Source organism: Megalops cyprinoides, chromosome 3 (assembly GCF_013368585.1).
Source record: "Megalops cyprinoides isolate fMegCyp1 chromosome 3, fMegCyp1.pri, whole genome shotgun sequence".
Lineage (NCBI taxonomy): Eukaryota > Metazoa > Chordata > Actinopteri > Elopiformes > Megalopidae > Megalops > Megalops cyprinoides.
In genome coordinates, this window is record NC_050585.1 from 31,508,885 (window position 1) to 31,533,592 (window position 24,708).

The 24,708-nt window shown below is 48.1% G+C and overlaps 1 protein-coding gene across 1 annotated transcript; it reads left to right on the plus strand.

Annotated features, from left to right (window-relative positions):
- Positions 1–1,936: 1,936 nt before the first annotated feature.
- On the plus strand, positions 1,937–24,651 carry LOC118774891 (integrator complex subunit 6-like). The gene is made up of 18 exons (XM_036524478.1): positions 1,937–2,218; positions 2,334–2,411; positions 9,303–9,452; positions 10,309–10,398; positions 10,894–11,077; positions 11,678–11,806; positions 12,258–12,421; positions 14,253–14,405; positions 15,134–15,266; positions 15,996–16,090; positions 17,147–17,257; positions 18,539–18,754; positions 19,403–19,529; positions 19,840–19,982; positions 20,090–20,318; positions 20,652–21,023; positions 21,435–21,528; positions 22,144–24,651. The coding sequence occupies exons 1-18, from the start codon at positions 2,108–2,110 to the stop codon at positions 22,259–22,261; spliced, it is 2,697 nt and encodes an 898-aa protein (XP_036380371.1). The 5' UTR covers positions 1,937–2,107; the 3' UTR covers positions 22,262–24,651.
- Positions 24,652–24,708: the final 57 nt, after the last annotated feature.

Consider the following 24,708-nt stretch of genomic DNA (forward strand, 5'->3'; position numbering starts at 1 on the left):
AACAGAAAACAAATTGTGGCATCATAAGGCACAGTGGAATTGCATATAGCACCTTTAACAAGCAGATTACACCTCACCCACCACAGAGAAACAGCCATCAGAAGATTCACCATACATCAGCTGAGGTGGTGTGACGGGAATGTATTGAGTCAATTAAACTGGGGATGACCACGTGGTGATATTTAGAAAGCCTGATTTGGGAATATAGCCAAAAAACCAAGGAACTCCCTGTTAAGTATGAAGGAATTTTCAGTTACCATAGTGAATGTAGACCTCAGTTTAATGTTGCATCAGAAAGACTAAGTCTGCACATCATTGCACAAAGTATTGGTTTCTATTTGGGCCAGGGAGAAGATTGCCCCCTACTGGCTCACTGACGCCACTCCAAGCAGTAACCTGGTTTTCTCAGGAGGTTTCCCATCCAACCATTATCCAAGCCCAGAGCCTCATAGCTTCAGCCATTTAACCAAAGAACAAGGTGGTTTGACAGCTTTATGGATGTCTGAGTGTAAGTGAAACAATACAAAATGGAATCCGACTGACAAACCCCTATAGATGCATTGTCCTTCTTCCTCCAGGCTATTCATAAGTTTCAGATCAAGAAAGATGGTTGACTATATTATGCGTATAGCATTAATGTTTAATACGACAGTGGAGGATACACTCAAATGTTAAGGACAGAGAACACATACAGTAACTCAACTATGCCGTATAACAAAAGTCCACTTGACGTAATGTAGAAAGAGCAAAGCAAACAAGTCGTGTTGCACTGCGATATGAAAAACAACTTGACGTTTTCACTGCTGTTGTGATTAGTTCGCATGAAACACGTGGTTTGTTTTTACCAAGAATTGTTAAAATTCTTGAGACATGCTTGAAGCAATGAAATCATCGTTTTTAGAGAAACAGATTTCTGTGGGGGCGCTTACTACATATATAACGCAGCTTTATCTTTCGATTGGATCGAATTACTACCTACGATCAATCAAGCTGCTTTGCGTCCTTTCCCGACTTTCCAAGAACTTGTAGAGCGTGCGGCTGTAAACAAAACAGCTCGCCCGACCCAGCCGAAATCGTCTGCAGGGCTGTGGAAAGCGCTGTGGCTCGAGTTTTCGTAAGGTACAGCAAAAGTAAACAGCACGCTGGCTAATTTGGGCGGACAGCGCAGTCTCATTGTCCATGTCCTTTCCGCATCAGACACAACCTCCCTTTCAAAAATTACCGTACCTACCACCTTTATTCCAATTTTATGTAACTGGGTGATAAATTACTTGAACAAGCACGCAACATCAGTCCCGTCAAAAAAACCCGATATGGGAAGCCATGTTTACCACAATATACATTTCCCGTTTAAGGACGTGCAGATAAACACTCAGGGAATTCGGAACTGTGTATCTCAGAGGTGGTTGTTACTTAGTTTTAAGACGTGGTAGAGAAGGCACGGCGATTTAAATCAATATTTTTCACTGTATTTATACTATTCAGCAACTCTCCCAACCCCCTTCCCATGTGAACAACCGTAAAGGGTTAGCTAGCCAACTGTGTGCTAGCTAGTTCACTATGCGGTCTTTTCTGAGCGCCCTTACTGAAAATCCTTGTAAATTTTCCATTTACATATCCATATCGTATACTTCTTACTATCAACCCAAACACTACTCGAAAACAAAGAAAATTAAAACTTAAATCAACCTGCAGAAGACCGCTACCCTTCCGCCGCCTAACCTTCTCTAACCAGAAAGAAAGACTGTGGGGGGAGGGCTTACAAATACTTTCCAAGCTCATTGTATATTTAAATTACTTTGCTAGGCGTGGCCTAGTCGGCCGGGCTCGGCCAATCCCGTAGAGGCAGCGGAGTGAGGGCGTTTCGGTCTGTTCGGAAGAGAAGTTCTCCATCAGCGCGAGCTTCAGGAGCGCTCAGTTAAGATAGAGAGGGAGTCTAGCGGCAGCAAGGGGTGGCTGTAAGACCCTCTTTGGAGGGGGGTCCGATTATAACAAAAATATATACACACATATATAGACATTATACACGCCCAGGCCGCAAGATAGGTCCTATGACGAGTTTAGGCATTTTAAAATAAGCATTACATCTGTCTATACATTTTTAAAAATGCCTATTTTACTTTTCTTGATAGACACGTCCGCTTCTATGAATCAGCGCACTTATTTGGGTACGACGTATCTGGACATTGCTAAAGGCGCGGTTGAGATCTTTATGAAGGTAAAGAATCATTTTACCCCTACTTTTCAGAAAAATATCTTGCCTTGTTGTAGCTGAGGGTCCCTTTAAAATAATCAGTTGCATTTAACATGTATTGTTTCGTTTTCTTTAACAGCTGCGTGCCCGAGACCCGGCTAGTAGAGGCGACAGGTACATGCTAGTTACATTTGATGAGCCACCATACGGAGTTAAGGTAAATAAATTCTGTTAAATTGTGTTTGGTTGTGGTTGCGGCGAAGATATTTTCTGGTGTTGAGACTCTACTGTCCCTCTGGTTCGTAGTTTCGGGGTCAGGCGGCCTCCCTTGTGGCGAAAACGGCTAATTTTTGTTAAAATATCCGCAGAGCCGGAGCAACACAGCCTGTGAACATGGCGGACATTTTGCTTTTGTACATGGAGAGCTTGGGCGCTGAGATGGAGGTGGGGAGATTTATTATCCAGCGCTACGTCACGGGTGACGCAGTGACGGAGTGCTCACCTCGGATTGGACAGCTGGCCTGCACCTCGCCCGTGGCCGCCTTTCACATCCGCTCTATGGCTTCGCTTTGCCCGCTCCAATTGGTGAATGTGGACTGTGCCACTCAAACTTCTTTTCATTTGCCGAGCCTTTTTTTTCTCGATGTCAGAGCATAGCTATGTGTACGTTTCAACCTCTGTTAATCTGACTAAATATATGTATCTGTTCTTTTCTACAGCGAAGTGCTCCTGCAATATAATAAAATCTATGCGTCCCAATATACACACAAACATAATTCCCTGCCCACTGTCCTCCCCCTTTATCCTTTAGGTTTCTCTGAGGCCTTCCAGTATCATAAACTGAATCCATGATCTTGCTTAAAGTTGAGCAAGAGGTGGAGAGAGACTTATGTTCCCAGGTAAATTAGGATGGGGGTATAATGAGGAACTGATGTATCATAGTTTGAACCGTAGCCAGGCAAGTTTTCAGTAACGGAGCGCATATGATCTTCTAGACTTACATGTCCAACAACAGAGGAGGTGTTTTTTCTTATCAGATAAGGATGTTCAGGATTTTTTTGGGGTGTATGTATGTAAATGGCATGGTCAAGGCAGAGGTCAGGAAGCACAGGCAGTTTGGCTTGACACTAGTTCACAACAGTACATACATTGTGAAGGGTTTGTACCCACTCAAGTGCAGTTTATAGAAACATCCTCCACCTGTTGTAATCCCTTTTGTAGGCACTTCTTATTATGAAACAGGACATTGTTTAAAAAGGGCTGACACTCTTATTTTGAAACTTGAGCTGCTATTTACATTTATGCATCCCATAATTTTGCATCCTGCCTGCTCCGTGTCCAGTCAAGTGGGTGTTTGAAATGTGCAGGATGCAAAGTTAAATATGCCCTCCGCATTGAGCTTTGCACTATTTTGCATGTACTAACAAGGTACAAAGGAGAATATTCTGCCTCTCTGTCCCCAGTGTAATTGTTGGACTGTCTTGCATGCAAGGCAAACGTATTCATGTGCGCAGTGGGACGCACATATGGAAGGTCCGTAATGTCAGTGAAGTGTGCGTGTGTGCCGTATAGCTGGCAGTGTAGTAATGTGCTGTGTTTGTGGCTGACATTGACAGCGACAATGCGAGTGGCTTAGTTCCTGCGAGTTCATTAGCTCCGTGTCTCTGGCAGGTGGCCAGCTGTCCCCTGGGGGCCTCTCTCGCCCATCTTCCCTCCGCCTTTGTGCCGAGTCTTTCTCTGTCTTTCTCACAGCCCCCCCCCCCCCCCGCCCCCCCAAGTACTCCCCCCCCATAAACACGGGTGTGTCAGGAATACCTTTGTTGTCCTCCTGGGGTCTACACTAGGGTGACCATACGTCCTTTTTTTCCCGGACATGTCCTCGTTTTGGGACCTAAAACATACCTCTCTAAACGAGGACGTGTCTGGGAAAAAGAGGACGTATGGTCACGCTAGTGTAGACCCCACTCGTTGCGTGAGTGTGATCTTGTTCTCCTTCTGTGTTGCAGTTGTTTATTCCTGTAAGCAGAGCAGTTAGTATAAGGACCCCTCTCCCCCCTCCCTTTCCTGGTCCAGCCGCCCCCCCCCCCCCTTCCCAGTCCACTTCCCACACGGTGTTTTACATGTTTTCCCTGATTGCATGTTGCATTATTACTGGTGTTTAGGAATAACTGAACTGCAGCAGAAGAGTCTGCTGAGGACTGAACATACTGTCTTGTGTTCCTCACTATCCTCAGCCCCTCACTCCTGCCAGCTTTACCCAGTCTCTTCCCCAGCCCCCTCCCACTCCCTTTCCCTCTAGTGCCGAGGAGCCCGCAAGAGTTCGCGACTGCCACCGACTACTGGATCTGCGGTTCCTTAAGAGTCAGTGGCTTTTTTACTGTCAATTATTCAGGAGATAGCCCTGCCGCTAATCAGTGAAGAGCTCCACTGAGATGTCAGCCCTGGCAGGGGGCCTTTCTTTGTTCTGTTTCACGTCTCCATTGGGAAAGAGAGGTGTGAAGCTTTTGGCGAGGGGGAGCGTCGGGCCTTAAGGTGTTATTTCGGTTGTGCCACCAACCCCCAACTAAAAAAAAAAAACGGTTCTCCTTTTCATGCCTTGTCTGGCTTGCCGTGGTTCTGTACATGGAGACAGTAGTTTCAGTAGCAATGATATATTCCTTGGGAGAAAAACTTCACTGCAGAAGGATGATGATGATCCACTGCTGAGTATGAAGGAGGAACAGCGATACCTGGCGTGTGCATTTAAAGTGGGCCCCATGCAGGCACACATGCTGCTTGTGCACAAATGCGTTGCTCCCGCGCACATTCTTTTGAAACGGAACCATTGATCACCCAGTGTATTACCTGATTGGCCGTATGCACGCGTGTCCTGTCTTTCCTTCTTTTCCCTGGCTACTCTCAGATGATGCATTTGAGGTCTTCACTGGGTGCAAAGTCCTGTTAGTCGCGCATGACGCCGTTAAAGTTGGGGAAAGGGGAGCTAATGAAGCTTGCGGGAGCACACCTCCAGTTTTCCGAGGCCACTTGAAATGCTTCCGGCGGAAAAAACGCCACTTGTATCTATTCAATGTTGATATCACAGCAACAGCACTATGCTGCTTCCATGTGGTAGATAGAAACACATGGCTACAAAGATAAAGAGTGAAAACATATGCTTTGTGTTTTTCAAAGCTAATAGGTAAGTTAACAACATATAGATACAAGTGATATTTTTCTGCCCCAGAACCATTTCACTGAACTTTGGAGGTGTGCTCCCGCATCAGGTATGACATATTATTGCTCTAAAAATAGCTATTCGATGTACCGTGGCAGCTATATCACCCAGCCCTACTCGTAGGTAGTCTAAGTACAGCAGGAGGCACCTGTTTTTTCCTTTTTTGTGTCCCAGCATATCTGGTTTTGGGGCCAAAATAACCATTCCCTGCTTTGCTGTCTAGTTTGAGGAAGTGGGGATTTTTCAGTGAATGCCCTTCGAGTTCTCTCTCAATGGCTGGTACCTGTGCGTGGGGGAGCGTTGGGAATGCCGGAGGATGGTGCAACTCCCAGTCCGGGGGTCGTCCGAATGTTCCCCTCCGGAACCCAGCGAGCCACGCCGGCCCTGCCGCTGGCTAACGCTGCCGCTGGCTAACGCTGTCGCTCTGCGCCGAAAACCTGCTTCATTCCATCAGCTCTGTGTTCTCTCTGCAGCTCATGCTAACATTTAGCAGGAACACCCTGCAGGCATCCAGCGCTTAGCCGCGGCCAGCGAATGGGTGTTGCTGCTCTGTTGCGTGACAGCTGTTTTGGGAAATGATGTGTCCATAAACTGTCACGTACGTTCCTCCGCTGAGGCAGAGGGTCGCGCCTCTAGAAGGCACCTGCGAAAACCGCGCACCTAGGCGCCGTAGAGGATCTGCGTAGCTGAAACAAGTCTGCGACATTCGCCTGGCCCTGTCTGAAAACCGCGAGCAAATGTTTTCTTAAATATACTTGGATTCGTTCCTGTTGTTGTGGGGGTGGAGGTCCTCTCCTGTGGACTCGTTACTTAACTTGAGGGCTGTGCGGGGAACAAGCGCGGCTTTATCTTCACAGGGAAAAACAAGAGCGGCCCGCTTCAGTTTGCCGCCCTCCTCGATGGGCTCCGCGCTCCACACAAGTGCCGTCCCTTTTGTCTGCACTCTCCTCTTAAGCCGGCCCAAAGAGGAGAGTGAAGAAACTGAGGGGGAGGGGGATAGGGCAGAATTCGTACCAAGACGGCCGCTCCTGAGCAAAAAATGTCCCCGGACAATTGAACGTGATACTGTATAAATGGGACCGTCTTGAACATTGAAAAGCAGAATGGAAGCAGAATTCTCATGTGTGAAATGCATTCCTCGAGCGAGGCAGTGCGTAGAGAACAAGGTGGGATGCAAGTGGGAAGGAAGACGTAAAAGAACAGGGTGGAATGACCTCAGTGAGGAGCGACTGTGACCACCAGACAGTAAAACGTCTCACGTGTGTATCAAGAGTGGACTCCATCCAGCCAGCTGTGAAAGTCTATGGCACCAGATCCACTTGCTGTAAAAGACGTAGATGGCCACACAGAAAACAGCACTTGAAGGAATGAATGACCATTTTGGCTCCTGAGTGGCAGAAGCAAAAGAACAAAGCAAGCATGTTTTTTCCAAGTGTAGAGTATGGTCCCAGGTTTTAACCATACCCGTTCAAATGCGTTCAAATGCTCTGACCCGATGGCTGATAACCAAAAAGAGAGCTGCCCACATCAGCCCAGCCACTGATCACCAAGAAGAGACTCGCTCACATTGAACCAGTGGCTGATCGCCAAGAAGAGACCCGCTCACATTGAACCAGTGGCTGATCGCCAAGAAGAGACCCGCTCACATTGAACCGGTGGCTGATCGCCAAGAAGAGACCCGCTCACATTGAACCGGTGGCTGATCGCCAAGAAGAGACCCGCTCACATTGACCCTGTGCTTGATCACCAAGAAGAGACCCGCTCACATTGACCCTGTGCTTGATCGCCAAGAAGAGACCCGCTCACATTGACCCTGTGCTTGATCACCAAGAAGAGAGACTGGAAGACTGCTTCCCTTTTCTCTCCTCTTTTTCTTCTGTCTCCTCTTCGTCTGCGTTTTGCTCTCGGCCTGCTGGTTTCTCTCTCTCTCTGTCTGCCTCAGCAGAGAGCCCAGGCTGTGATGAGAGGAAGAACTCTGATCGCAGTCACGCTCATACAGAGCCAATTAATACTTAATGCAAGAGGAGAGAAAGGAGAAGAAATGGAGGGAAAAAAATGCTCTGTATTTTGAATAATTGAGCTTGAGCAAGAGTTCGGTTTGCAGGGGGAGAGGGTCATGTCTGCTGTGGGCATCTGAAATACAAGAGAGCAGAAATAGGCCTTGAGGCCCACTGTGCAAAATGTAAGAGAGAGAGAGAGTGTGAGAGTGTGTGTGCGCGTGTGCGCATATGTGTGCGTGTGTGCGTGTGTGCGTGTGTGTGTGTGTGTGTGTGTGTGTGTGTGTGTGTGCGTGCGTGTGAGTGCGTGCCTGCGTGTGTGTGCGTGTGTGCGTGCGTGCGTGTGTGTGTGTGTGTGTGTGTGTGTGTGTGTGTGTGTGTGTGTGTGTGCGTGCGTGCGTGCGCGCGCGCGCGCGTGCGTGTGTGCATGTGCATGCGTGCATGTGCATGCATGCGTGTGTGTGTGTGCGCGCGTGTGTGCGCGCGTGTGTGCATGCATGCGTGTGTGTGTGTGTGTGAGTGTGTGCATGCTCACTCGCACCAGTACAGATGGTTATGTGGGAGGGCACATTGACTCAAAAGAGGAGGCTTTCCCACTTCAGCACAGACATCACACCGCTGTGCTTCGGGGTTGACTTATCTGTTACTTATTCATGTGTCAGTGCGTGAGCGCCCTATTATGTCAAGATCAGTTGTGGAAGACATTTGGAAACATCGACAACAGCAGGACATGGGAAGACAAGACTGCAGGCTGGCCTCACAGAGTCTGTGTTTGTGTCCATGTGTGTGGGGGGTTGTTTAGGAATCGTCACATGATTGCTTGTTATGCGCTGCGGTGAAATGTTAAAGCTGTTAATGCTGTCCAGAGCAGTGAGTGGAGCTGCTCCATCCACAGCGTTACTCCACCCACATTCACCCCTGAGGATACAAGACGCAAGCCTTTCGCTGCCAGTTGTCACCCACCAGTGACTCTCTGATGCCAGTATCGTCTCTTCCCAGTGTCCCTTTCACCTCTTTACACTTCTGATCCTTCTCTCTCTGTCTGTCTGTACCTCCCTCTCCATTCCTGCTCTGCTCCGCAGGTTATCCCTAGATTAAGTGTAAAGCTGTTAAACAGGAAGGTGCTTGGCCCCACTCGAGTGAGAGTAGCCATTACCGAGCGGCCGGCTCGAGGGCTGAAAGATGGTCTGTGGGAGTGCAGGCACGCACACACTTGCGTGTCTTCGGCAGCGCGTCCTATCTGTTTTTCTGCACACGGGTGTCTTCGGAGGCGCTGCGAGTCGGTCCCCGTTTTTATCAGCGCCCTCGATTAAAGCAGGACCAATTACGGCCGCAAACAAAGCGAATCTCACCTAATTCTGTCCTGACTGCCTCAGACAAGCGCTGTTCATTATCAGCGGGCCGCGCTCTGCACTGTGACGCTACATAATCAGGAAGATACTGAAAATCAGCGCCGGTGTCAGTGGGTTAAATCACTCTGCGCACCTCGGAAAAGTCCTATTAGCAGCAGCTGAGCTGCTTAAGAGGAGAAAGTGTGAGGGGGTAGTGGAGCTTCAAGTCCTTAGCAGCGTCTCTCTGACTCTCTCTCATGCCGCAAGCGGGTGCATGGAGGTGTATCTGTATTGTGTACATTGAAAACTAAGCCCGTCTCAGTGATCAGGCCCACAGTGGTTTGCTAATGTCACATAATGCTCTCTCACCATGTGTCTCTCTTCTTCTTCTCTGTCCTTTTTTCTTTTCCTGTCTCTCTCCCTCCTTCTTTCTCTCTCCTGCTCATCTCTTTCTCTCTCTCCCTCTCTCCTTCCCTTCATGTCTTTCTTTCTCTCCCTCATTCTCTCCCTCCCTCTCTCTCTCTGTCTGTCCCCCCCGTCTCCCCCTCTCCATCCCTATCTCCCAGGCGGGCTGGAAGGAGAACCATGCCACCTTTATGAGCGAGCTGAAGAATCTGCAGGCCTCGGGTCTGACCACGCTGGGGCCCGCCCTCCGCGCCGCCTTCGACCTGCTCAACCTCAACCGCCTGGTCTCCGGCATCGACAACTACGGACAGGTACCAGGCCCGGGTGGACCCAGCTGCAGCCTATACACTGGGCTGTGAAGCCATTTTGTTATAAATACAAACACTGATGCAGGTGTAGGAGTATAGGCATTTTTTACACCGCCTGTGTTAACCAGTATGTGTGTGTCTCTGTGCCTTTATGGCTGACTTGTCAATACAGAATTTGTATGTGTGTGTGCAATCAGGGTGGATGTACACAATGAAGGATTGCAGGAGCTCTGTGTAATCTACTTAGCTATCAGAATTGTGCACATGGGAGAGTACAGTGGGTGCTGACCTCTGCTGTACCAAAGAGGGAGTATGGAGATCATTTTCATTTTCACACCTCCAGACTGTGCTGGTCATGCTGGTGTGTGTGTGCGTGTGCGTGTGTGCGTGTGTGTGTGTGTGTGTGTGTGTGTGTGTGTGTGTGTGTGTGTGTATGTGTTTGTGTGCGCGCGTGTGTGTGTGCGTTCATGCTTGCATGTGTGGAGACACAGCGCTGCAGCTCTTTCACCTTCAGTGAGGATTCTCCTCTGCTGCCTTTTTCGACGCTGCACCATAAACGCCTCCATCTCCCACTCATCCTCGCCGTCTTTCATCTGCTGCTCTTTTCCACAACCCTGAAATTCACAGAAAAGAGCCCATTCTCCCGTCCTCCTCGCACTCTGCTGCGGAAAACGCCATTTGCCGAACATGTAGACCCCAAAACATTGCTAACGCAGACACAACACACAGCTGTGCCCAGTGAAAGACATCAGCGAGTGCCTGATGTTTGCTCCACACCGCGTTCTTCTCCCCTCCGCGAGACAGAACAGAGCGTAAGTGCGAAATGAGTCTCACCGCCTCTCTCTCCCCCTCTCCCCAGGGCAGGAACCCCTTCTTCCTGGAGCCTGCTGTAATCATCACCATCACCGACGGCAACAAGCTGACTCACAACGCCGGGGTGCAGGAGGAGGTGAGGGCGGACACTGCGGTTCTGATCGCGCGGGGGCGAGGGAAGGGTGCTTGCAAAGGAGAACCTTCGCCTTTCCCCCCAAAACTTTGTTAAATTGTCACTTGTCGCATGTAGAAGGATCGTTGTCTTCCATTTCCCAGCATTGTAAATAACCGAGCCCACTCATCAATTCCATTCCATACAGGTTAATTTAATTGGCAAGTGATAATTGTCTTTGTCTGTGTGAACCAGCCATTGATTAATGAGCCGCATCCGCCTAATTAAAGGCCTATTCAATACAAGTGTGTGGCTGAAGATGAGGGGCTCACTTTGTTTCTGGTTTCGTTGTTTATTGGCCTTTAAGATAAATTACTGTGTGGTCTAATCTATGCCCTTTCGGCTCATTTTTGTGAGTGTTGCCCGGTCACTCCACAGTGCTAACACATCCCACTCCCCTCTCTGGTGCCCCTGATTGGTGTCTTACCCCCTCTGCCTCGTCGTCCCATCTCTCTCCAGCTGCACCTGCCCCTGAACTCCCCCCTGCCGGGCAGCGAGCTGACGAAGGAGCCCTTCCGCTGGGACCAGCGCCTCTTCGCCCTGGTGCTGCGCCTCCCGGGCGGTGCCGCCGCCGAGAGCGAGCAGCTGGGCAGCGTGCCCACCGACGAGTCGGCCATCACCCAGATGTGCGAGGTCACCGGAGGTACGGCGCCGCCCGGAGCCCCGCCCCCCACGGGCCCCTTAGACACCCGATGTCCTGAGACCTATCTTTATTTTTACTATTCTCCCCATTTTAGAACAATAGTAAAGACTGCAAAACTACAAAATAACACAGATGGAATTATGCGGCGACCAAAAAAGTGTTAAATGAATCAAAACTATCTTATATTTTAGATTCTTCAAAATATTCTTCAAAATATTTTTTTAAATAAATTTTTCTTTTGGAAACAAACTCATAAATAGGCGTTAAATTCATTATTTACATTTGTGTAAGAAACAAATTTCAGGCATTTAAGCACAAATCATTAGATCGGAATTTCTTTGAATTCACATTTCCCATTATCTTAATCAGGTGTGTCCGAACTTTTGACTGGTACCGTCAGGTCAGGGGCTGTCTCATTCACAGCCAATCACGGACAGCTCTGAGGCCGAGGGAGCAGGAAGCAGACGGAAACGCAGCACATACACTGAATGCCTGGGCCTCCCAGGAGGCCGTCCCGTTTAAAGTTTAGACCGGCCGGGTACATTTCGTCTCTTTACCTGACGCACAGTGTCTCCATTCCTCCAACCTTCTCTCTTCCAGGCCGCTCCTACTGCGTGCGGACCCAGCGCATGCTGAACCAGTGTCTGGAGTCTCTGGTCCAGAAGGTCCTGAGCGGCGTGGTCATCAATTTTGAGAAAACTGGACCGGACCCCCCACTGTTAGGAGAAGGTGTGGACCTGGACAGAGCTGCACTTTACTTTTCTATAACATTTTAATGAGGGTTTGCCCTCTTGTCTTCAGTAATACAGACCATGAATGGTCACACTGGCGATTATGGCCAGAAACTGTAACTGTTGGAGTCAGTTTGCTGTGGATTTGGCGGCAGTGTTGCATAGTGGTAAGGTGCAGGGCTTGTAACCTAAAGGTTGCTGGTTTGATTCCCTCGCTGGGGAACTGCTGCTGCAGCCTTGGGCAATGTAATGAACCCACAATTGCCTCAGTAAAGATCCAGCTAAATAGATAACGTGTACAATTTGTAACACATGTAAGTCGGTCTAGATGAGAATAATGTAATGTAATGTAATCTGTTGCAGCTCATTTCAGCGAGTGTATTTGTTGGTGAGGGAATGTCTCAGGCTGTTGGTGGTGAGAGATGTTGTGTCGTGTTGTGTCTCCGCAGATGGCCTGGCTGACCCGTCTCGGCCCGCGCCCTCTTTCGGCCCCCAGCCGTGGCACAGCTGCCACAAGCTCATCTATGTGCGGCCTAACCCCAAGACGGGGGTGCCCGTGGGCCACTGGCCCATCCCAGAATCCTTCTGGCCTGACCAGAACTCTCCCACTTTGGTGAGTAGCGAGCCCCCCCCCCCCCCCCCCCCCCCCACGAGAGTTTGGCACTTCGCGTTCCAGAATGTAAATGCAGCGTTTATTTGTGCTCTCCACCTCTAGTTCTAGCACTGGAGGAGCCACAACCTCAGGAGCAGGCAGATGGTTTAACTGACTCTAGCCCTCAGATGCTGGTTTTCAACAGCCGCAGCACACGGCACGTTCGATTAAATCATACTGGTTTGGAGCACAGAGGTGCCAGTGGTGCCCTCTGGGAAATGGAGTTTATCTGAACCACATTGAGGCGATCATTTGCCTCTGAACGACGGCCCCGCTGGTTGCCAAGGCAGAGGGGAGGCGGGGAGAATTTCTTCTCTCCCCGCAAGCAGCTTTTTGGAAGGCCGGAGTCGGGCGCAGGCACCCGAACATTTCCAATCTGGCACCGTTTGGTTGTGTTTCGATTCGGAGCCGTGGAGTCATTTTTTGGTTGCCCGCCAGGGAGGGGCGGGGGCACTGCCAGGAGGCCCAGCTGAGAGAGGGGTCACCAGCGCCAGCTAAGCGCCGTTGTTCTTGTGACTCATTTTTATTTTTTTTCCCGATTTCCCACAGTGACCACAGTGGTGTTGTGTCTCTCAAAACCCAGCTGTGCTGGCTGTGTAGATATAGAATTGCTAGACTGGTGGAAAGTTCCAGTTTATTTGCATAAAACTATCCTATCCAAATGGCACGGTGAGTGAACACATGCAAAAGCAAGAAGGGTGTGCTAGTGTTCTCAGAGGCGTTTATTGTGGAGGAGGAGTCATGCCTCTTTTGAATAAAGATTGTGAGGAAGTGTTTAGTCTTATGAGTGTGTGTGACAGATTTTGAAAGTCTTCAGCAGTATTTGAGTTCGTCTGTGGCCGTGCGTGCGTGTGTGTGTGTGAGCGTACACACGCGTGGTTGTGTGAACCCTGGAGCAAAGCGTAGCCTTTGTCTCTGGAGTCCGTGCGAAAGGATGCTTTCAGAAACCTGCTGGTCCTTGGCTTTCCACCATTGTTGGCTTTCTCTGCCACTTTATTTGCCAAGATATAAGAAAAAAAAGGGGAACCGACAGCTTCCTTTGCTGTGAAGCTTCAAGGTTTGTTTTTGCCAGTGGAGGGGGAACAAAAAAATAAAGAATGACTCTCTTGCGAAGGCGGATGTGGCCGCGGTTCTGAGTGCGATGCCCATTCAGTGGAGAAAAATGATCGCATTATGAGCCAAAATGCAACGATCATCATATGCTGTTCCCTGAAATGTGTGGCACACTACCCACGGTTTAAGTCACCACGAGTGCCACAGAACTTGGGCGGCGCTCAGCTTATATGCCTGGAAAGTATTTTTACAGTACCTGTGCAGTTCAGGATGGCTTTTTCACATTTCAAAAGAGGCAGCTCTCTTGTATGCCTGCCGCCGTCCTCTGAACCCCTCTGTCCTGTCTGTCTCCCCCCTCTAAACTCTCTGTCCTGTCTGTCTCCCCCCTCTAAACTCTCTGTCCTGTCTATCTCTCTCCTCTGAACCCCTCTGTTCTGTCTGTGTCTCTCCTCTGAACCCCTCTGTCCTGTCTTCATCTCTCCTCTGAACCCCTCTGTCCTGTCTTCATCTCTCCTCTGAACCCCTCTGTCCTGTTTGAGCCTTTCCTCTGAACCCCTCTGTCCTGTCTCCTTTTCTCCTCTGAACCCCTCTGTCCTGTCTCCTTTTCTCCTCTGAACCCCTCTGTCCTGTCTCCTTTTCTCCTCTGAAACCCTCTGTCCTGCCTGTCTCTCCTCTGCACACCTCTATCCCGCTCATTTGCCCTCTTCTTCAAACCCCTCTGTCTCCCTGTCCTCTGCAGCCGCCCCGCACGGCCCACCCCGTGGTGCGCTTCTCCTGCGTGGACTGCGAGCCCATGGTGATCGACAAGCTGCCCTTCGACAAGTACGAGCTGGAGCCCTCGCCCCTCACGCAGTACATCCTGGAGAGGAAGTGCCCCCACGTGTGCTGGCAGGTAGGAGACACGCACCGCTCGTCGCCCGTCGCGTCAAAGGAAGAAAGACAGACCAGACGCGATGGGTTTTTCTTTGTTATTCTCTGTGGCTACCTCTATGTATAGTTTGAGTTTACGTTACATTACATTGTTGGCATTTAACAGACGCCGTCATACAGAGCGACTTACAGTTTTTACATGTTGTCCATTTATACAGCTGGATATTTTACTGGGGCGATTCTGGGTTAAGTACCTTGTCCAAGGCTACAGCAGCAGTGCCCATCAGAGAATTGAACTAGCAGCCTTTTGGTTATGAGCCCTGCTCCTTACCGCTATGCTACACTGCCACAGTTGAGTAAATAGTGGAGATTATCAGTGAAGTAACCGACTATCTGGTAGAATTCTAACGCCCCTGCTTTAGATGAACCTCTTGAATCAAAGCTCCTTTAGAACAGCCCTATTATTGTCATCTGTGTGGCGGAAACAGGTGAGTCAAAACCATGCCTTCACCTATGGCAGACTGGCTGATAAAGAGCCTGTGACTTGTGCCCCAGCCCCACTCAAAGTAGCCTGGTGTTTTGGCGCACCAGGGTTTTCCATCGAAGAGCAACGTTTTAAGCGCAGCCTCCTCCCACAGCTCCTGCTCCCTAGAGCCGCTGTCGCTGGGGGGAACGGAGACACCTCACACACACACCCCCCCCCCCGCCTCCTCCAGGGACATCACTAAGCACTTTCCCCATGTCCCCCAGGTGTTTGTGAACAGCAGCGGGAAGCACAGTGACCTGGGCCAGCCCTTCGGCTACCTGAAGGCCAGCACCACGCTCACCTGCGTCAACCTCTTCGTCATGCCTTACAACTACCCGGTCCTGCTGCCACTCTTAGGTACGGGGGTGGGGGATTTGTCATTTTTTGGCATTTGAATTCACTCATTTCCTGTGCCGAAATCCTGCTGAAGCCGTGTGCCTCCTTGGGGCGTTCCTCTCAGTTAAAACGGTTCTCACGGTGGACCTGAATATATTTCAAATTCTGTTATTTATGTAATGTTGTTTACTGTATAATTATCGAATCAACAACCATGTTATTTAGCCTGTCAGCGGAGAGACGTTTTTTCATTGTTATTCTTTTGTCTGATTTTGTTTCCCACAGAAACGTATCAGTCATCTGTGGTTGGTTAGCCTGAATTGGTAAATTAAAGGTTTTACAAGCAATGTCAGTGGAAACCAAAACGACTGTTGTTCCTGCCCTTGCAGCTTAATAGTTGTGCACATTGCAATCGTGGGATCAGTTTCACCATGGCGAAATACCCATTTCCTTACGGTTTTCCTTTCCACAATCTGACATCAGTACATGTCAGTGCCCTTGTGTAAGTCATGGGGAAATTAAGGAGCACTTAAATACCAACTCACTACAACACGTCACCTTCCTCTTCTCTACAGCAGCCTTTAAAGCAGGCAGGTGGCTGTCCTCAAACATCAAAGTCGTTTATTTCTCATTGAATTGTTGATATTGCTGTTTACACCCAGTGTGCCCCTTTGCTCCTGCCTGATTCCAGCACACAGAACGCTTTGTGAACCTGTCTTTACCATTCTACTCCCGTTGCCCCCCACACAGACGACCTGTTTAAAGTGCACAAACTGAAGCCAAATATGAAATGGCGACAGGCCTTTGAGATCTACCTAAAGTCCATGCCTCCCTACTACCTTCTGGTAAGTCGTCACCTTATTATTAGAGAATATGTTACGCAACCCCAGATGCGCCCAGAGACAAACTAGGGGGAAAAAGGGGCTAAGAAAATAGGAGAGGGTAACCTTCTCATACAAGGCTGTAATGTGCAAATTGATTATGCTTCCTGGTTGAGTGAAAAAGAAATGTGTTGTCAATCTGGTAGCTCTTTTAAATGAAATGACCATTTTAAATGAAAGCGCTAGGCTACTCCTAGCAGACTAGTGTGCAGTCTGAAAATGTAAGAAACTAATGGCACTAGGAATGAATGGAATTTCTGAGTAAATGTTGGCTGACTCCTCTCGCATTGTTGTACATGTAAAGCTAAAAAGGCAAAATATTATGTTTGCCAAAGTATTCATATAGATCCTTCTCTCTCAACTCAGCACCTCTTGCTCATTGAATGTGGGGTGTTGAATGCATTTCTTGTGTCTGCCAAACAGTATCCATTTGGGGTGATATTAAAAGGCATAAAACAAGACAAATCAAAATGCCCATCACTTGGCAGGATGAGGCCCAATATTTGATGATTCTTAGGAGATCTGGTGTGTTGTGTTTCTTGCCAGCTGACTGTGAGGTGCTAAATTATTTCCCTGTGTCTAAAACAGTGTTTATATGCTTGACATTTGAAAAGTAGGTGTGGCAAAAAATGTCCCAAGCATTTCTATTTATTTTTAAGAGCTGATTTGAAGATTTATATGTGTGGATGTATTGAGAGTGTATTTAGAGTAAACACAGTGTTTACATGGCAAAGTGGTGGCCATCTTACAGAATGCATGTGCTTAAAGAACAGTCTGACGAAGATATTAGCTGGAGCCACTTATCACCAGAGTGAAAAGGGAAATCAGATTTCTTTGGGGGTTATTGTACTTAACCTGAGCAAGTGTGTTACAGTGTGTAGTTGTCCATACAGTTTTTGTATCTGTGTATCTGTAGCTGTGTCTATTTATGCTTGTTTATTGTTAGACTAAATTTGGGTCAGTCGGTAGGCTTGAATGCGCGCATGGGTGAATCACGCCGTCTCCCCTTGTGCCGCACAGCCGTTGAAGAAGGCGCTGAGGATGATGGGAGCGCCAAACCTCATCGCTGACAACATGGACTGTGGCCTCAGCTACAGCGTCATCTCTTATTTGAAGAAGCTCAGCCAGCAGGTGGGCCAGCTCTGCCTCTGCAGAGGCTCTATAGGGACTCTGACTGTGACATCACTGCTCTGAGCCCCCGTCTTCTGAACAGCCCTGGAGAAGAACGCTGGAGGTGTAGGCCTAGTGATACAATTTAAGGAGAGGACAGTGTCAGCATTATTTTAATCCAGTTATGTTTTATTGTGAACAGATTTGGAAAGTAATGGTAATTTAGGGTTCTATGTTTGGTCACAGTTACAGGCAGGGGAGAAGCTGTTGCCATTGGGGCTTCTCTAAACATAACATAAAACACGTTTTTGTTGAAGTTCCTTTCCCACTCTCCAGTAAAGCCCTGCCAGGATCTTTGTAATCAAACTTGTCTCACTGAAGACATCAGCGGTTGAACTTTGTTCTTCAACTGTGTTAGTAGTGTTAGCCAGCAAGTTTTTTTGGCTATCTTACTTTGGCAATCACTATGGAAATCCCATTGACTGGGGCTGGGAAACGGAGCACTAATCTGACTAGAAGTATTTGTAGACATCAGAGCGTTTGTTGGTTTTACTGAATAACCATGCCAGACTGTGCTACAATCGGCACAGTTGAATAGGATCAAGACCAAAGCAAGAACTCAGATACCATTCTTTAGCCTGCCCCCTCAGATTATTACACAATCAGATAGGAGGGTCTCAGCAGCATTACAGTGTATACGTTTCATTGTTGTTTTATGGACGTGTTTGCTACATTTGACCCATGGAAAAAAGAGCTGCACGTGTGCTAGGGTCAGCAAGCAAAATTGCAACATTGTTAATATTGACCATTAAGAGTTTGTTTTGGAAGTCTGACTCAGTGCCACATCATGAATTAACCTGAGTGTCCAGCTGACTAATAGTCCTAGAATACAATTTCTGAGCTCAGCTTTCACGTTATTGTGCAGGTAGTATTATCTGTGGGGATACCTGATACAACAAGAGTAGATATGTGTTATATATGTTTTATACGTTTCTTGGACAAATTGTATCCTCTGCCTAAATTTGGTTCAGGAATATATCTCCATAACAAAAATAGTTTAGTAGTATGAGCAGGACCAAAGTGCAAGTAGGTACTGGGTGGTTTGAACATATATTTTTGAACAGAATTTACACAGTGGTACATGTAGTCCATGACAAGAACACAACTTTCCTCACACCAATGCTGCAACTCGTGTGTATGACATCACCTCACCCGCGGTCTCCCCCCGAGGAAACACCGCTAGTGACACGCTAACGTTCTACGTTATGTTCTGCGCCGTCTTTGTCGGGGGTCCCCCTCCAGGCGAAGATCGAGTCGGACCGCCTGATCGTATCCGTGGGGAAGAAGCCCCCCCAGGAGACCGGCATCAAGGTGAAGAACCACTGGAGCGCCCTGTCTCTGGCCCACCGGCGCGACTTCAAACAGCTGCTGCTGGGCATCACCGGCGAGGTGCCCCTCCGCCTCAGCGACATCAACTTCAAGGAGTTCGCCGGCTTCCAGATCGCGCTGCTCAACAAGGTGCGGGCGTCGCCGGAAAGGGCTTGCGCCCTTGCAGGGCTTGCGCGAGACCCTCTTTTTAACAGAGGCATACAGTACCAGTCAAAAGTTTGGACACACTTACTTATAGAAGGGTTTTTCTTTAATTTCACTCTTTTCCACATTTTAAAGTAATACACCAAAGACATCGAATCTGTGAAATAACACAAATGGAATTATGCAGTTACCAAAAAAGTGCCTAACAAAGCAAACCTGTCTTATATTTTATTATATTTTATTTATTTATTATATTATATTTTATTATCCTTCAAAATAGCCAAAAATTTCAAAAAATTCATATATAGGCATCAATTTCACTATTTCTATTTGTCTAAGAAACAAATTTAACGCGTTTCAGCATTAGTCTTGTGACCGGTGCTGTATACAGAAGAGGACTCTGGTATTCCAAAGTGTAAGAACTGAGAAAAAAGACGAGGGTGAAAGATCATTTAAGCAAAGTGGGTTGGACAATCTTACACAGCTTTTAACATGGTGAACGCTGAAAAGAGAGAACCAGACTGAATAAGAGTCATTTGATGGATCATTTTTGCACGCTTCCTTGCTGCCCTGACGACAGGTGTTCCCCAAACTGGCGTGTTCTTAGTTTCTCTCTCTCCCTTTGTCACTCAGGACCTTAAGCCCCAGGCCTATCGGAACGCCTACGACATCTCCCGACGGAACCTTCTGGATCAGCTGACCCGCATGCGATCCAACCTGCTGCGCACGACGCAGAAGCTCATTAGAGGGCAGGACGAAGGTACGCGCGGGGAGCCAGACCTTTCCCCTCTCACGTTGTTATTGTGTTAAAGTCCAAACTGCAGTCAGAGCTTGCTTCAGCCTTATCTCTGTTATAACCCATCATCAGAACAAAATGTCCATCTATTGAGTTTATAATAAATGATATATTATACTTGTTAATAAAAAAACATGCTATACCCAACTCACTGAGCCTGGGATTAACTTAATGGCCGCTGTAAAAGTAAAATGCCCTGCGAGCAGATGATACTTTGTGTTAGCTGAGCTTTCCCGCGTTTGTGGTGTACTGACCTGTCTGCGCTGGCCCACAGACTACTTGCACAGTATCCCAGTGGCCCAGATGGGGAACTACCAGGAGTACTTGAAGATGATGCCATCCCCACTGCGGGAGATCGACCCAGACCAGCCCAAACGCCTGCACACTTTCGGGAACCCTTTTAAGCAGGACAAGAAGGTACGCTCATTCGCAGACTCTCCTCGCCCTGGGACAGAGAGATGGCCGTAGTTAGGGACCTCCGACTTACGGGACTTCCCTTCTCTCTCCTGCTCACGCCGGCACAGGGAATGATGATCGACGAGGCGGACGAGTTCGTGACAGGCCCCCAGAACAAGAAGAGGGGGAACGCAGGGGACCTGAACTCGGGGGCGGCGCTGAAGAGGAGGAGGAGCATGTCCCCCCTGTTGCGCCGCCCGCAGACTCCGCCCATCATCACCAACCACGTGGTGGGGAAGGGACCTCCGGGCACTCAGGGCAACCACAGCCTCATTAAGCCCATCCCGCTGCACAAAGGTAGGTTCTGCCGGGGAATCGCAGACAGGGGAGGCGGGGAGACTTCAGCACCACCCAGGGGAAGGCATTATAATACAGGCGTCTTCGACCGCAGCGGCAGATGGTAGAACCTTCAGAGGGAATTGAAAATAGGGCGTGAAATAACATGTGGAAACATTACAAACTAGAAGAACCACCATCTGCTGAATTTCAAAACATGAATTATTCACACACATGCTCAATATGAGGTGTTAATAAGAAAATTCATTCACTTTCAAATAGTATTTACTGTTGTTCAGTGCTTTGATTGGGTTGCATACTAAGTTAGTCCCTGTCCTTTGTCTCCCCCTACAGGAACAGAAGGGAACAGCGTATTGGGGACAGAGAGCAATGGGGATCCTGTGAAGGGTGCAGAGACGGGTGGAGTCTGGCCGGGGGGGCTGGATGGGGTTGAGGGGGCTGCAGCAGGCCTCATACCAGAGGAGAGGGCGGGTGAAGGAGAGGAGGGTGGAGTCAGGGTGGAGGACAGATTTGGGGAGGATGGGCTAGATGAGAGGCCTCCAGGTCATCCAGAAAACTGTGAAGAACTGAGTCCCCCGGGCCAGCAGGGGGTGCAAGAGGGGACCAAGGGGGAAGCTCTCAGGATAATCACCATACCCCCCCTGGAGGGCACCAATGCAGAGCTGCGCACACGGGTCATCAAGGAAGTCCGAAAGCCCGGCCGCAGTGAGCATCTCATTACATTACATTACATTATTTGCATTTAGCAGACGCTCTTATCTGGGGTGACTTACATAAGTTACAGTTTTTTTTTTACCTGTTGCCCATTTATACAGCTGGATATTTACTGAGGTAATTCTGGGTTAAGTAGATTGCCCAAGGGTACAACAGCAGTGTCCCAGCATAGAATCGACCAACAACCTTTCAGTTAAAAGTCCTGCTCCTTATCACTATGCTACACTGCCGCCCCCTATGCTACACTCAACTGAAACCAATGTTTAGTTACTCTTGCTCTGCACTCAGATTGCTCTGGGGCTGCAGACAGTTCTGTTATTTACACATATGCAATGTAAATCCATCCTGGATGCCCTATCAATTTGCTGTGCCTCTCAGCCTCTTTCCCGTGTTCTTCTTTAGATTACGAGACGATATTCCGGCTCCTAGAGGAGGTGAAGGGCCCTGTGGAAGTGCAGAAGTACTTCATCCATCACGCCATTAAAGAGGCTGCTAGGTAAGACCTCTGTCCTGCGGAACGGCACGTTAAATGATCATGGAAGCTGCTCTTCTTAAAACATAGACATAATGAGATGTTTGGTTACATTAGAATGAGACGTACATTACTGTTGTGTTAAAACAAGACTACATCATAGGGTGAACACAGAAGATGATTCAAACTATCATTGTAGGTGCTTTCAATCATAGTAACCCACTTCCACTTGATGCATGAAATCCTCTTCTAATCTGTTAATAAAGTGTCATTTATTTACAGTTGTACAACCGTATGTAATATATGGAACATATTAAGATTGTAAAAACACATACTTGCAACAGGGATTTTTGTAAATGAATAAAACCGGCATGGTTCTCTGTTCCTGAGGTGATTTTGTGCACTTCATTCGTACACCCAATAAATTGTAAGATAAGGTACAACTTAAACATCCATTTGTTCTGTGGTATAGACTCAGCCTGAAGTACTTCTTCAGTAAAATGCATTTTACCATGGAATTTGCTGTGTAAGATAGATGAGCCTCCTGGCAGTTTTCCACTCCCAGGCCCAGAGCTCTATCTCTATCCCCCCTTGTGCTCGCTGCTACCCCCTCATGGCCATCTCTCTCCTCCCTTTCAGGTTTAAGAAGAGGGTCCTCATCCAGCAGCTGGAGACCGCTCTGGAGGAGATGGAGGACAGGCAGCCGTCACTGCCACCACCGCCCGCACGTCTCAACAACAACATCCACGGCAGGTAGTGCAGGGGCGCTGCTATGGGAGAGACACACGGGCCACGCCGCTGGAGAGCCGGGGCCCGCGAGAGCGGGGAGGCCGTAGCAGCGCTCGGCGCAGAGAGGGGCGAAGAGGACGAGGGAGGAGAGAGCAGCACCCGGGGCTTCCTGCTCCCTCTCAACACAGAGGACGGTCACAACCGCAGCCCCGATATAGCTCTCATAGAGCGGGGGGAGGGAGGACGGGGGGAGGAACCCTAACCCTGTGGGGGTTGGGGGGTAAACTGGGCAGAAGGAATGCTCAGATTCCTCTGTTCTCTTGCCGTTAAGCCCTTTCCTCAACTGCCCCAGTGTCAACACAAATCTCTCCTCCGTGACAGCTCTCACTTTTTTTTTTTTACCAGCTGTACCGCTCGTCTGGTTTGTCCTCATGAGGAACACAGACTGCGGGTTTGTTATATGAGAGACTGTGTCTGTAAGTCAACATCTGGAGCCTACGAGGAGTGTGTCTTTAAATTTGGTCTAGGTTAATAGGTCAGTAGTTCAGAGGAAGGACAACAGTGGAGGTAGAATAGCTCTAATTCCCTGAGGAGTACCTCCAGTGGTGGTCAGGCCTGGGATCTGGAGGAAGGTGAGATGCTGAGCAGCTCTAATGGAGTGCAGCTTCCCTGAAGCTCAGTGGGGGGAAGGGTCTGCACGCTGCCCGCTAGAGACCAGTAGGGGGCGCCATCTCTGTCATTCTGGCTGCGGATGGGACGGGGGTAACAGAGTACTGCTGTACTTCATCGGTGCAGATGTGGCGACGAAAGGCTGGGCGGCTCACGCGAGGAATCGTATCTACCTCAGACTCTTTCCTTTTCCTTTCCTGTCACGGTGTCCATGGGCGGGAGAGACTTTGGGTTCATTCAAAAGCAGGCAATAAAATAAAAAACAGAAATCCCAAGATCTGAAGAATGCAGCAGCATTCACATGAACCCACAGGATATCCGGGTACACTTCCACACTGTCAGACGCCGACTGCACCTCTACACTCCCAAGGCCACCATACCAAATGCCATGAACCACTCTTTTCGAAGAACTATGTCTCACAAGACAGTATTGGCCGGCACTCTAGAAAATTGTTCAAAAAATAAAGGGGTTTAGATGGTGAGAGAGATGTGTGACCACACACTGTTTGAGGTGCTGCTGCGGTCCATTCAGCTGGTTTACTGAAGCTCAGTGTAATCCACCCTGTGTCGTGTGACATCAAAAACCTGCCCCCTACATCAGCCAGATGCTCCCCATCTGCAAACTGCACTTGGTCAAGGTTTAACAAACACAAGTACAAACTACCCATTTGTTTTTTTTTTTCTTTATTTTCAAATGAAAGCTGTGTACTACTTTTTAATGTTCATACATAATGGAAAGAAATAAGATTATTTTTGGACAGTATTCTTACCAGAGCATAAAAATTGATATTTTAAAGAAAACCTTGTATAAAGCACATTTTGTAAACATTGTTTTTTTAAAGAAACCAAAAAAAACAAAAAATAAAAATCAGAAAGGTCTAAGTGTTTGAGCGTAATTGTATACATTTCTGCCCGTTAATGGACCCTTAACACCCTCAAGACTGCCTCCAGACTGGTCCCCAGAGAAAAGGACCAGTCCCATCATGAGACAGACCCTTTTCAGTGAAATATACAAACCACTTACAACCGTACATATTATTGCAGTCACTGAAGGCAACATGTTAATGGATCTGAATTTTTGATCAGTAGGTGCAACATTCTCACATTTCATATGACACACAGAATCAGGCAGAACTCTATGCATAGTGCATTTATTACTGAGCTTAAGATAAAATAACACTTTACTGATCCCCAGGTGGGGAAATTTGGGAAATTAAGGAAAGAAGGGCAAGTTCCTTCAGTCCTGTGGGCTTGAATGAGCAGTATCTAGAATACCAGGTGAGAGACTCCTGTCCAGTGACTTTGTTTAATGACAATAATGAACCGAGGAAGACTGGAAGGCGATTGGTCCTGAAGAGGGGAGCAGTCCTCCCTGGCTTAAGGGATGACACTGTTACCATGACACCTTATTAATGTCTGTTGCTTCAGTTGGAAAGGAGATGAAGTCAGATGACTTGCTTATCTTTACCCAATTTTAGAACTACAATAGTCGTAGAAGGCAGACTACATCCAATGGTTATTTTTCACAGTCTCAACAAAAAAATAACGGGTTCCCAGCACATTGGTTATAAATATTAACCTTGGCAGTCCCTGGCAGAGTAACCCTCTTGCAAACAACTGTTAAGACCTCAGTACCTTACCCCCAATAAAAGCATTTGTTAAGAAATTAAAACAATCTTCAAGAAATAATGCTTATTTTCTGATTCACGACATACGATTACATGGATATAATCTCAATATTTAAACTTTATTTTGTTAAAAAAATCTGTTGCATTGTTACACTACATTGCAATTAAATAAAGAAAA